This window comes from Perissodus microlepis, chromosome 23 (assembly GCF_051167445.1).
Source record: "Perissodus microlepis isolate ML-2025 ecotype Zambia chromosome 23, ASM5116744v1, whole genome shotgun sequence".
Taxonomy (NCBI): Eukaryota; Metazoa; Chordata; class Actinopteri; order Cichliformes; family Cichlidae; genus Perissodus; species Perissodus microlepis.
In genome coordinates this window covers 32,159,657-32,172,722 of record NC_140482.1, presented here as the reverse complement: position 1 = coordinate 32,172,722, position 13,066 = coordinate 32,159,657, and the positions used below count along the sequence as shown (strand labels likewise).

At 42.4% G+C, this 13,066-nt stretch overlaps 1 protein-coding gene across 2 annotated transcripts; it reads left to right on the top strand.

Annotated features, from left to right (window-relative positions):
- Positions 1-3,958: 3,958 nt before the first annotated feature.
- sec22bb (SEC22 homolog B, vesicle trafficking protein b) lies at positions 3,959-8,769 on the top strand. 2 transcript variants are annotated; one of them, XM_084922229.1, is made up of 6 exons: positions 3,959-4,170; positions 5,395-5,406; positions 5,711-5,820; positions 5,958-6,118; positions 7,145-7,291; positions 7,423-8,769. In XM_084922229.1, exons 1-6 carry the CDS (start codon positions 4,096-4,098, stop codon positions 7,575-7,577), a joined length of 660 nt encoding a protein of 219 aa, XP_084778355.1. In that variant the 5' UTR covers positions 3,959-4,095; the 3' UTR covers positions 7,578-8,769. The 2 variants fall into 2 exon arrangements, with proteins under 2 accessions (XP_084778355.1, XP_084778356.1); XM_084922230.1 differs by lacking the exon at positions 5,395-5,406 and having other exon boundaries at positions 3,960-4,170.
- Positions 8,770-13,066: the final 4,297 nt, after the last annotated feature.

The following is a 13,066-nucleotide window of genomic DNA, read 5'->3' as shown; positions in this document are numbered from 1 at the left end:
TTCGGAGGAATGTGTGCGTGCTAAGAAAAACTAGATCAGACAAGGAGGACTTCATGAGGTCATTGTGACACAGTATGTATGTGTTTATCCAGTGTTTGTCTCTCTTAACCCTTAGATGCACACGTGGGGTCAAAAATGACCCCACGGGTTGTTTTTCTTCAAAATCTTTAAAATGCAAAGTTGTAATATATTCATATTCCAGGTATTCCTCATAAAATATGTTTGTAATATGAGGCCATTTGCATTTTTATTTATTTTTTCATTAATTTAAAAAAAATGCAGTTTTTGTATCACTACCCCACTCTGGGAGATGTTCATGTCTGATAATATAATAGAAGAGGTGCTGACATGCACAAACATGGAGGCATGAAGAGTAGCCACAGACAGGGGAAAAGAGTGGAAAAATGTAATCAAACTTAAGCTCCTGGCCTTCATTTGATTGACCATTTTTGCAGGAAGTGAGAAGAACTGGGCTGTACAAGTTGGTGTGCTTTTTGGGAGTCCTCTGCATAACCCATTGTACAAGGCCACTATGTCAATTCAAAGATTTAAAGATATTTGCCGTTTCTTGCACTTTGATGACAAGAGGACCAGAGCCTACCGACTGAAAACAAACCACATGGCAGCTTTCCGCTACATATGGGACCTGTTCCTGGTCAAATGCAGGCAGAAATTCATCCTCAGTGATTGTGTTACAGTGGATGAACAACTTGTGCCTTTCAGAGGGAAGGCCCAGCTTCTGCAGTATATGCGGAGCAAGCATACAAAAGTGATACAAGTGATACAAAAACTGCAATTTCTTAAAATTAATGAAAAAATAAATAAAAATGCAAAGGGCCTCATGTCACAAACATGTTTTATGAGGAATACCTCAAATATGAGAATGTTACAACTCTTTGTTTTAAAGATTTTCAAGAATAACAACCAAGTTTATAGCAAAATGTATTGTTTCTATTTGGGGTCATTTTTGACCCCACTCGTGGAAGAGTGTAGGTATTGGTAGGTTGTGCATCCAAGAGTTAAGCTGTGTTGTGAGAGATGCGAAGTGACGTAAAGCCCATTCAGCTAAAACACACCGTTAGAGACTAAATGATTACATTTGACTGGAAACATTTTAGACTTTGGCTCATTATAGATCTCAGCTATCTGAACTGCTTACAGTTTTGACAAAGTTTCCTCTCTTAACTTACACACCAACCCTCAGATTTGCCTTCTGCTCCTTTAAGCTGCTGATGTAAACTAAAGTTTTAAACTGCATTCAAAGCCGATCTTTCAGGAAAATGTTGCTTACGCCTTAAATATTAACTGTCAATTTGTATTTGGTCAAAATTGGAAATAGTATTGTATACAATAACCAAACCCAGCTACAAGGGGGCCACAAGCCACCGAGACACTCCTAGCGTTAGTCCCAGGCCCAAATAAAGGGGGGAGGATTGTGTTAGGAAGGGCATCCGTAACATTGTGGCCAAATTGAACATGTGGATGATAAAAAATGAGATTGAATTACGTGAGCCTGAGCTATCCAAAGCAACAGACAGCAAGACCTGCTGTTTGGTTTGGAGACAGAGGGACAGCTCAAAGTCAGAGAGGCAAGGCTGAGAGGGAGATGATGAAGATGCAGATGCAGCTGCAGGAGGACATGCAGAGTATTGATGTGACCGGGGAGGATGCTGGGATAGGGTGAGATGGAGGCAGGTGATTTGATCTGGCGACCCATACAGGGAGCAGCTGAGAGAAGACTGAATATAATACCGGATTAGTCACAGGAGAAACTGTGGTGCGGGATCAGTAACATGACTAATTTTTGTCATTTAACCACATCTGGCTAGAGTTTGAGTTTTATGCTGTTTAAAATGGTTTTGAGGCCTTTTGCCATCACTTTCTTTTAAGCATTGTCTTTTCATTGTGGTCTCTGGATTACTTGTCATGACAGGGAACTTATTAGTAAGTGTGTAGTGAATACTGGCTGGACTGGTAAACTTGTTTCCTGCTTCAAATGGAAAATTCAGTTCAGCTGATAATAACTGTTGACTCAAAGCATTTTAAACCATAATGTAAAATCACCTAAGATTTCTGAGAGAGTACCCCAGCCATCAGAGGACCCTCTATGAGCAAGCACTTGGCAGAGGGGGACAGAAAGAGCCCCAGCGGACCCAGGGAGGGGCAGTCATCTGCTGCAGCTGGTTGGGAAGTGAAGGGAAAAGAGATGAGAGACAGAACTGAATGTAAAATAATGGAGAGAGGACAAACATGTTTAAACTGTAATACTAGACACTCGTGGTATTTTATCTGATTCATATCTGACCTTATCAGAGATGTTTTACCTCCATAAAACAAGAGGAGAGATGTTGTGTGGAAAAAGCTGTGGTCACTCTGTGCTTCTCTGTTATTTCAGGGCCGTGACAGACTTCCTGTGTACATGCAGCATGACTCCCTCTCATCACAAGTGAGAGCACTAAAGTCATGAAACTGGTGAGTGGTACATGTAAATAAACTCTCGCGGTCACTGCTGCTGGTTTTGAAATATTACTTAAATTCAGTCCTAAAAATACTTTGAACGGATGTACTGCAGACGAAAACAATCTATCTAATGAATACTGTGTAATGAGTGATGCTGCAATGTGGTCATTCTTATTTCTTTAAAGTTTATTTAAAATTATAATAATATCATTTGCAATTAACTCATAATGATAAAAAGTTGCTTTTGCTGTTTGCTATCTAAACCTGCACCTACAGGTCAGGTCCACTGACTCCATGTTGTAAAATACAAGCGGAACAAATGTGACATCATTCTGTCCAATAATCATTTGTATCAAGCCAAGGCACATGGAAACTGCTTGGATTTATACTCATTATAAGAGCATTAGTGCTTTATAATACAAATGTTCATTTTTTACAAGAACAGAACTGCCAAGCTGACATCCACCAACAGCTACGATATTTAAAACCAAACCAAACATTACAGCAGCTCTCACAACCATCTCGTAAACCTTCCCTTTCATTCTTCCCTTCTGTCACAAATCACCCCCGACACTCATCTCCACTCTGCCTGCACTCTCTGCTTCGCCTCTCTTGTACAGTATTTAAACTCATCCACCTTCATTACCTCGGTTCCTTGCATACCCATTTTTCCACCATCCCTCTCTTTCACGCACATGTATTCTGTCTTACTTCTCGGTTCTTCTTCCTCTCTCTCAATGGCAAACCTCCACCTCTCCCGGCTCTCCTCCAACTGCTCCTTACTCTCACTACAGATCACAGTGTCATCTGCAAACATCAGAGTCCACAGAGATTCCTCCTGACCTCATCTGTCAGCCTGTTCATCGCCACTGCATACAAGAAGAAGCTCAAAGCAGATCCCATATATAATCCTACCCCCCACCTTAACCCCATCTGTCACTCCTACCATACACCTCACCACTGTTATTCATGAAATGTCGTTCTTTATGAGGCAGAAATCTCTGTGGACTATGATGTTTCCAGACAACATTGAGATCTGCAGTGAGAGTAGGGGGCAGGTGGAGGTGAGACTGGAGAGGTGGAAGTATGCCCTGGAGAGAAGAGGAATGAACACTGGGTGAAGTAAGACAGAATACACGTGTGTAAATGTGAAGGAGATAGGTGAGGATGCAGACATAGTGATGGAAGATGAGTTAGAGATGGTTTGGGGATGTGCAGGGGAGGAGGAGTGCCAGGTAGGAGGAAACGAGGAAGACCTCAGAGGAGGTTCATGGATGTAGTGACGGAGGAGATGAAAGCAGACCACACGCTGTGGCGGAAGCAGCCAAAAGAAGAAAAACAAGATAAAGCAACAAATTTTAATTTGAACTGAACAAAATCTAATGTAACGCATATAAGACTGTCGTAATTATATTCTAACAAATACCTGAAATTAATAAGTTTCGTATTAGGGACGGCGACGCGGAACCTTTGTGTCTGTCCGCCTGGTTCCGCGGCGGGATTTAGCTGTGACACAAAGCTATAGCGTTTCCGGCCAGCTCAGCGTCAGTGCTGCGGTGTTGTCAGTTTTCAGCCTGTCAAACGGAGCTTCGAGGAGCCTGCAGTGTGTGCTGAGCAGCGGAGCTTTTCGCAGAGATGGTGCTGCTGACGATGATCGCTCGGCTGGCTGACGGCCTGCCGCTGGCCGCCTCCATGCAGGAGGACGAGCAGGTGGGGATTATTAGTGAACGCCTGTATCCTGCACTAATGTTATAGTGACACGCTAGCCAACGTTAACCCGCCGCCAGCTGTCACGTCCGCCTTCAGAGCACTTGTTTTCATCCAGATGTGGGTCGTTTGAGGGCACCAGCACCACCCCCACCATGACTTTCTGGTTTGGCGTGTGAAAGTTAATTGAGCCGTTTGATTTGCTGCTAGGTGTCCTGCTGTAGGCCTGTCCTGCTGTAGGCCTGTCCACCTGTCCACCTCGTTATTTACCTGCCTGAAGCGACTGAGTCATCAGACCGCTTCTGCCACAGCTTTTTATTTCACGTCATTACAGCATCGCATAAGTTCAGGACTGAGATATGAAACTTTGACCTCTCAGCACCATATCACCCCATTAGTGCACTTCGATCTCTGGGGGGTTACTTTTGGTTTCTAGAGTATTTAAAAGTAGAATGGGAGGCAGGGCTTTCAGCTTTCAGGCCCCTCTCCTGGATTCAAGATAAAGCATATAGTTAGGGCTGGAACAGGTGACCCTGAATCCTCACTTAGTTACAATAGGTGTAGGCTGCTGGGGGATTCCCATGATGCACTGGGTGCTTCTTAGTTCACTCACTATGTTTTTATACACCTCTCTGCATTTAATCTTTAGTTATTATTATTAATCTCTGGCTCTCTTCCACAGCGTGTTTCTGTCCTGTCTCCCTTCCTGAGCTCGGTTCAGTGGGAGATTTCTTCCTGTTAAAAGGGAGTTTTTCCTTCCCACTGTCGCCGAGCGCTTGGTCATAGTGGGTCATCTGATTATTGGGGTTTCTCTCTATTACTGTAGGGTCTTACAATATAAGACCGTCACCAGGCTGGTACTGATGTATGGCTGAAAGATCGAGCATCCATCCATTCATCTATTTGCTAATTTGCTCATCTAGCTCAGGGTGGTGGGGAGGCTGGAAACTGACGTGGTTATTTGTCAGTTAGTAAGCGACTGACTCACTTTATACCTATCATTCATTATTACACTGGTTAACACTAAGTGACTCCAGTGAAGTAGAATCCACTCCCCACATTTTATTATTACCTGTAGATGAAATATGCCTGATGACGTTGGTGGACTTCTTGAAATGTTCAAATGGATGCCATTTGTAACATGAGTTGTTGCTTTTAAAACCTTTATGCTTGTGCTCGCCTTGACTCTAACATCTTTTCCTCCTTCTCTTGTTTGCTTTCATGAAGGGAAGTGAAAAGGTTTGTTGCGTCTCCGCTCTGTGCCTCAGCATCACATGTGTTTCTCAAACAACCACATTATCTGTAAATTAGTGCCACCGTTTAACGTCCCGCCGCTGTCTGAGTATGTCTGTAAAACCCTCAGATACATACCGTGCTCAAATCTATGTTGCCTTCATTTCTTTTGGTGGTAAAATAATCACATTTGCTTCTAATTCTGCTGCATACGAGTCAGATTTTGATTAATTTCTGTGTTCTCTGTGCTCGATATCAGTACTTGTTTTTTTTAGTTTTTTTAAACCACTTATGCTTTTCATCTCTTTAGCTGGGCCGGGACCTTCAGCAGTATCAGAGTCAAGCTAAGCAGCTCTTCAGGAAACTCAATGAGCAGAGCCCCACACGCTGCACTTTAGAGGCCGGTTCGATGGCGTTTCAGTGAGTGAGAATCCAAACTGTCTCAAAATAATCGTCTCTTCGTGGTTTCAGAGGAATTAAGCACACACGGATAGATGTTTTCAGTGCATTTCCTCATGCTCCACTCAAAGTACATTTTTATGTTGCTTTTTTTTCAGCTATTGTATAGAGAAAGGAGTGTGCTACCTGGTGCTTTGTGAAGCCAGCTTTCCCAAGAAGCTAGCCTTTGCTTACCTAGAAGACCTCCAGGCAGAGTTTCATGAGCAGCACGGAAAGAAGGTCCCCACAGTATCCCGGCCTTACTCCTTCATTGAGTTTGGTAAGAAAATACATGTATCAGTAGTAGTAGTATAAACCAGGTTACATGTTAAACCTGTGCAGGAAACACTCGATCTGTGCTCTTATGACTGCTCATCATAAAGCCACAAATAAGAAAAATCCGATAAAAACATGTCCAGCTATCTTTGTGAGAGCCATCAAAGTGATCGGATTATGTGAAACTTAAAGTCTCACCTTCGTCTGTACCCCTTCAGAGGCAGGTTTGAGGATTGAGACTTGGTTTTAGGGCTAAACTTAGAACGAGGTTTAGGTTAGGGGGTTTTGGCACTTAGCTGTGATGGTTACATGTAAGTATGCAACGCTGCATACTGAGCAGAGCAGGCAGCAGAAACTTGAAAACCAATCATCCAAGCAGTTTCAGACTAACAGAGAGTTCTCTGATTATTTCTAAGATGCTGACACATGCTTATGTGCTTCTGCTGCTGGTGACTATTAATATTTTATGTGTTCAGTGAAGTTGTGGTGCTAGGGGCTGATTTTTTTATTTCCTCCCTGCAGATGAACTCAGGGTGTAAATCATTGTGAAACCACACAGAAACCTCCAGGCTGAAGACACTGAGGTGCCAGAAACTGCGACTCCTCTTAAGAGCCGCTTGATGTGTTTGTGGCTCTAAAAACAAGTCGGTCGCCACAAAGTATCCAAAATATGAGCAGCAAAAAAGTGTTTACAAAACTCTGGGTTTTTAATAAGGAGTCTGTGTGTGAAACATTTCTGAATCACTTAAATTTAAATGAAAAATACTGATAACAGGAATTTATCAGAGGACTAAAAGGGAAGAAAAGGATCAGCTCTTGTGCGACTAGATCTGTTTAATAGGTCAGCATCAGCAGTCTCTCTGCTCTCATTCAAAGCTGGGAAATGTGTTTTCTATGAAATTCAATAAAAATCCACTTTAGTTCTCCGGGGAAAGTGGATCCTGGCAGTCAGTGTGTTTGTCACAGTCAGGGAAGTGAAGTAACTGAACACACAGAGCCTGAAATAACTGTGGGCTGTCTCTCTCTTCAGACACGTACATTCAAAAAACCAAGAAGTCGTACATCGACAGCCGAGCGAGGAGGAATCTGGGCAGCATCAACACAGAACTGCAGGACGTACAGAGGATCATGGTGGCGAACATCGAGGAGGTGCTGCAGAGAGGAGAGGCGCTTTCCGGTGAGTGTCTGTCATCTGTGTTCGGGTCAAACGGAGCCGTGATGGGAGTTTTCTCTGCGCGCTTGTGCTTATCCTGCTCCTTCCCAACCCCCCCTTTACTTTTTTCTCCCTCTGCTTTCTCCTCCTCACAGCACTCGACTCCAAGGCCAGCAACTTGTCCAGCCTGTCGAAAAAGTACAGAAGCGACGCCAAGTATCTGAATACCCGCTCCACCTATGCCAAGCTGGCAGCTGGAGGTGTCTTTTTCATCATGCTCATTGTCTACATACGCTTCTGGTGGCTCTAAGAGAGGAAAAAGAAGAAGGAGGAGGAGGTGCCGAAGTGGGAAAATGGGCTGCACAGAGTCTGCAGACACTAAGAAAAGCTGTCAACTTCGACTAAAAACACAGGATTCCTGCTCTTAATAAGACTTTACAAACATGCCACCGCCCATTTTGTCCTCACCTGTCCATGGATGTGTGCTCTGAATATAAATGATGTCATAGTACATAGTTTTATTAATAACAATTACACAACAATGCTCTCGTAGTAGCCGGGGATTTCAGATGATGTGCGAATGTGGGAGTGTGTGTGTGCGTGCAAAAAAAATGAAAAGTTTTGTGAGTTTTCAAAGCTGTGTTGTACTGTAACAGGAGCGGCTGATTATCCACCTAATTTCATTTTTTCCTGCGCTTCCTTTAATAAAATAATCATGGCAGTGATGGACAGCATATCCATTAGAGTCTAAGAGATTTCAAAGACATGGCATTAATATTTTTAGGATGTTAAATCGCCCCGGCAACGTAATAGGAAAAGATATCCAAGTCAGCTGTTTTTTTTGTTTGTTTTTTTTAAATACTGTGTGGAAGCCTGCAGACGCTGTTTGACCTGATTTAATTAGCCAAGACGTGTGGGATGATGGTGAGCCAATCAGTGACTGTACAATAATTATTGAGTAAAATACAAACTGTGCTCGGTGGATCACTGAAGGTTAATATTTAAAAGCTTATTATTAATGTTTGCATGGTTAAATAAGGAGTAGGTCTAATGATGAGGAAGTCTTCATGTCATGTAAAAGTGGCCTTGATTATATTCAGCTTTAGCCCTTAGAACTGCCTTTTTTTTTTTAAAGAGTGGCTTTAAAATTGTAATATTTCCAATAAATGAAAGCTCCATGTATGTGCGTCTTGATTGTGAATATTATATGGTATATATTAATCTCTATCTCAAATACTGAGTAACTTCAGGTGATGAGGAATATTACATTTAATCCCAATAATTGTTGTACAGTCTGGTAACCCTCAGCCGCGTGACGGCGCTCCCACCATGACTGCAAGCAGGCGTTCAGAGACATTTGAAGTTCAGCGGGCTCCTTTTGTTTTGTAAAATTTGTAGACTTCATTTAAAGCTGAGAGTCGCCGCTGTTCGCTCTCAGCTGGAAAGGAACCGCCTCTTTTCCTGTTCTGTCTTCTCTCTATGAATAAAGTCTTTTACACTCAGGCACTCGGTCTGTCAGAACACTGAGCTGAGCTCGTCATCATCACGGTAAAGCAGCATGCATGGAGTCAACAGTGGGGTGAGATTTGATCATGTGGTTTGTGTACTCATGACTGCCACTTTATAAGGCACACCTGTCTGATCAGGCAATCACATGGCAGCAACTCTGAATTTAGGCATGTAGATGTGTTCAAGGTGACCTGCTGAAGTTCAAAATGAGCATCAGAATGGGAAAGAAAGGCGATCCAAGTGACTTTGAAGGTCAGATACTGGACATTGCTGTATATGAAGCATGTGACAAACTTTCTCTTTCTTTATCAATTGGAGAAGCTTAGATTTCCACACCTACAAAAGTTTTTAGCTGTTTGCAACCACCAGCAAAGACTGGCGATACCACCCATGGCCAGCAGGTGGAGCGCTGTGCTCGCTGATGCAGTTCAGAGTTTCTCAGTCCTGAAATAAACTTCAGCGGCTGGTGTCCTCCTGTTAGTCGAGCTCTAAATCATGGGTTACTGTCAAAACTGAGGGGAAAATACAGGTTACGCCTTTGGGGTGGAAAAAAAAAAAAAACACTCGACAGCAATGCTTGCAGGGACCTGAAAATGCAACAACGTATAGCAGCGTAAGCAGAGCATTAGTCAGAATCTTGAGCTTGAGGTAAAACAGGAAATGTCAGAAAGAGAAAAAAGAGAAGCAGCAGAGTAGCGTGCCAAACACAAACCACAGGGCACAGACTAACCTTTTCACCTCTCAAGGGAAGTGGGTATTTGTGAGTTTGGCCTCAGTTGCCATTAACTTATCTTTGTTAGCAATCATGTTCCACTAAAACTGCTTGAAGATGCTTGTTTTGTGTCTCTTCCCTTTTTCTTTATTAACGATCACGGCCCTTTTGTCTCAGTGCTTCTCTACACTGCTCTCTCTGACTGTTGGTTTTGCAGCCCTGTCAGTTTTCATCGTGTCCTATTTATTCGTTTTTGTTACCATATCTTCTCTTCCAGAAATCCCAAGCTACATTCAGTGTTTATATTCACTTATTAATGCATAATCGAACATTAAAGTTTATCTAAAAGTTGAGATGTGCCAAACTTGCATAAAAACAAGCACGAAAACACACCAGAAGCCAGAGCAGCGGTGCAGCCGTGGTTTTTGCACTGCATCTGGAGTCCCATCACACACTTACACTAACTGAAATTTCTTGCTGGCCACCGATACTCTGTCACCATGTTAACATAAATGCGTTCTCGCTTCCTCTGCGTTCACTCTTTTTCTTCAGAAATAAGACTTTTTAAAAAAATAAAATAAATTATTTAAATGCACCTAAAGGCGAGCGTCAGACAGGTGAACTATGAAACACGGTGTGTGTGTTATTCTGCAGGTGCGTCCCTTTCATAGTTTTTAGAGAGAGAATAGCTTCTCTTCTTTCACTCCATTGCTCTTTCTTTCTCTCCTTCCTCTCCAGGTTACCATAGCAGCAGTGAGTGTGTGACAGTCATGTGAAAACGAAGCTGATTGGATTAAAATACTTTGTGTGATCAGAGGTCAGGAAAATGGCACATGTACAGAACACACATAGTCTGACTTTACCACACACACGCACACACACAACTGAGACATGCTGAAAGATCAGTTCTTTCAACTGATCTGACTTTTTTTTTTATCAGTTCTGTGCGCTCTTGTCGACTCATATTGCCCTATCTTGATTAAATTTCCTGTCAAAGACACAAATAGAACTAAGACACCGTCCCCCCACTCTCGACTTCTCCCGAGACTTTAGTGATCTTAAAGAAACGGGGCATTAAAGAAATGTGACCTTTAACTTTAGTTAGTTTGTTCAAGGGTTGTGCAGAATGAAAGAGATTGTAGCATATGAAAAATGAGACAGCCAAAGTTTCAGTCATGTTTCTGACAGAGTAACCTAATCATTTTACCTGATGCAAACACCTGATCGCTATCTCTGCCAAGGAAATATTTTGTGTTTAGTTTGGCTGATTATTAGCAGAGTAACACAAAACTATAACTAGAAGTGATGCTGAGCCCAGCTTTGAGTGAATAACTTCTCAATTGATTTGGATCTAGTTTTTTTGTTTTGTTTTGGGGTTTTTTTTTGTTCCTTTACAAATTGCAGAATAGGGGAAAAATCTGACATTTTTATGTCATGTCATCAGAAATACATATCCTATGAAACTAGGGGGGAAAAAACAGGATACGTTTTCTTGATGTTATTGAAGAAACATCAAAAACTAATCTGGATCCAGATATCATTCTGCTTTCAGTGACCCAGTTCTTGCACAGGTATACAGTCATTTCATGATCATTGTTTCCTTCCTGTTTTCCATCTACTTGGTTGGTTGTTTTGACCAAAGGTTTAACACAAAATGCATTCATTTTATCTTAAAACTGGTTCTGCACCATGTAGCATTATTTACATGTTACTTTAAATTACATTAGACTGCCTACATTTAGTTCCAGTATAATTATTTCTTGTAAAAACCTGACTTGTTACTCCCTTATTCTAGCCTGCCTACTTTTAAGTACCGTATTTACATTGTAATTACACATGGTAGCGCAGTGCTTAGCACTCCTGCCTCACAGCGAGGGAGTCCCGAGCTTGAAGAAGTTTGTGCAGCTTCCTTCCACAATCCAAACACATTCAGTGATCCCACTTCAGATGTTATCCGTCCATACAACGGGCATTTGTTAGCAGAAATCAGCCCCATAGATATGGGCCAGTAGGGGCCTTCTCCACCTACTAATTTGTTCAGAAGGTTGTTATCTTCCATTTAGATGGAGGATCACTAACAGGAGGATGGGAAGATTCCAGAATCAATCAGTGGGGTTAGATCAACTGGTGATTCTAAATTCCCCATAGTGAGTGTGAACGGTCGTCTGTGTCTCAGCGTCAGGCTGATGACCTGTCACGGTGTGTCCCACCTCTCAGCACTTAGTCACAGGCTACATTATAAAATGTTACTGTGACGCTACAGCCTTCATTGTTAATTATAAATACATGCACAGAATTTCTCTGAGATCTGTTGAACATTTGTTCAGATATAGTCTGAAGCAAAACGGGGGGCTGACCAATATGCATGTGTTCATATCAGTCTAAAGGGCTAAAGTATCATTCCCAGTACATTCAGAGTACACAGAAAGGCTCGTCCTTCACAATTAAAAAGAACAGGGAAATCTGATTTCTCCAGTCAATCAAATAGTAATAGTTTGTAATGAAGTGAAAGCAGAATGGTAATTCACTCTCATAACGTGCCTGCTAGTCACCTCTAAAGGCCATAATATAAAACATATTCCATCAAACTTCCCACCTCATCCCAGTCTCTTCCCCATCATCCTCTTGCCTCACACTCCCGTCTTAACCAATCAGACCAGAGGGAAGCTGCAGAGAGAGCAGCTGTACAGCAGAGGAGCGGGTCATAAAACGCAGAGGGCCGAAAGAGGAAGTAAAGGGACCTGATGAGTTATTGCCCTACAAACGTACACACCGGGTCCTGGGAACCGGGAACTTCTCACAGGGGGTCAGCGTGGACCTGCTGGGCCCACTCTCCACTCCGTGTATGCTTTACCACCTTATTGTAGACCAATGACGAGCTCTCACATCTTCCCTACGATAATACTCCACATCCATTTAGAAAAAGAGCAAGCCTGTAAAAGAGTCATAAATTCTCTTTTGAGAGCACAAAATATTTATCCTGAGTGCTAAAACTGCCTTTTAGGTTTATAAAAATACGGCTTAAACAAAGACGGGAGTGGGGGGTTAAAAAAGAGGAAGCTCAGCCATGTTAAATTTAATGTCAATTAATTATTGTAGTGATTAAAAATGATTTATGATGATGTGCTGTGAGGTACACAGGTATCTCAGTCCCTTCTTGACTCTCATTCATCTCTTGGATATTATTGTCGCATGCATGCAGTCCTGAGCTGTGACTGTGAGAAAGCGATGGCTGAACTGTGAATTCCAGCCGTGCCTGCTTTTTAGTGGCTTGTGACTTTATGATGCACTTAACACTGGAAGATATGCCACACACACTCAGTTTTGCACTCACTATAACTTTCAGCATGCCACTTCAACTCAAAAATAATATGGTCTGTGCATATTTCGTACACTCAGTGTGGAGAAAATGCCCTACAAACAAAACCCATGTTTCTTGTGAACATATGCTGTCGCAGAGTATGAGTTGGTTACTTCAGCCCGTTAGTTGGATATTAGATTAGTTTGACCCACACGCACCCCTGGGCCTGGATGACCGGGACGTGACGGATGAGGTTTGAGATTTAGGTGACTGTGTG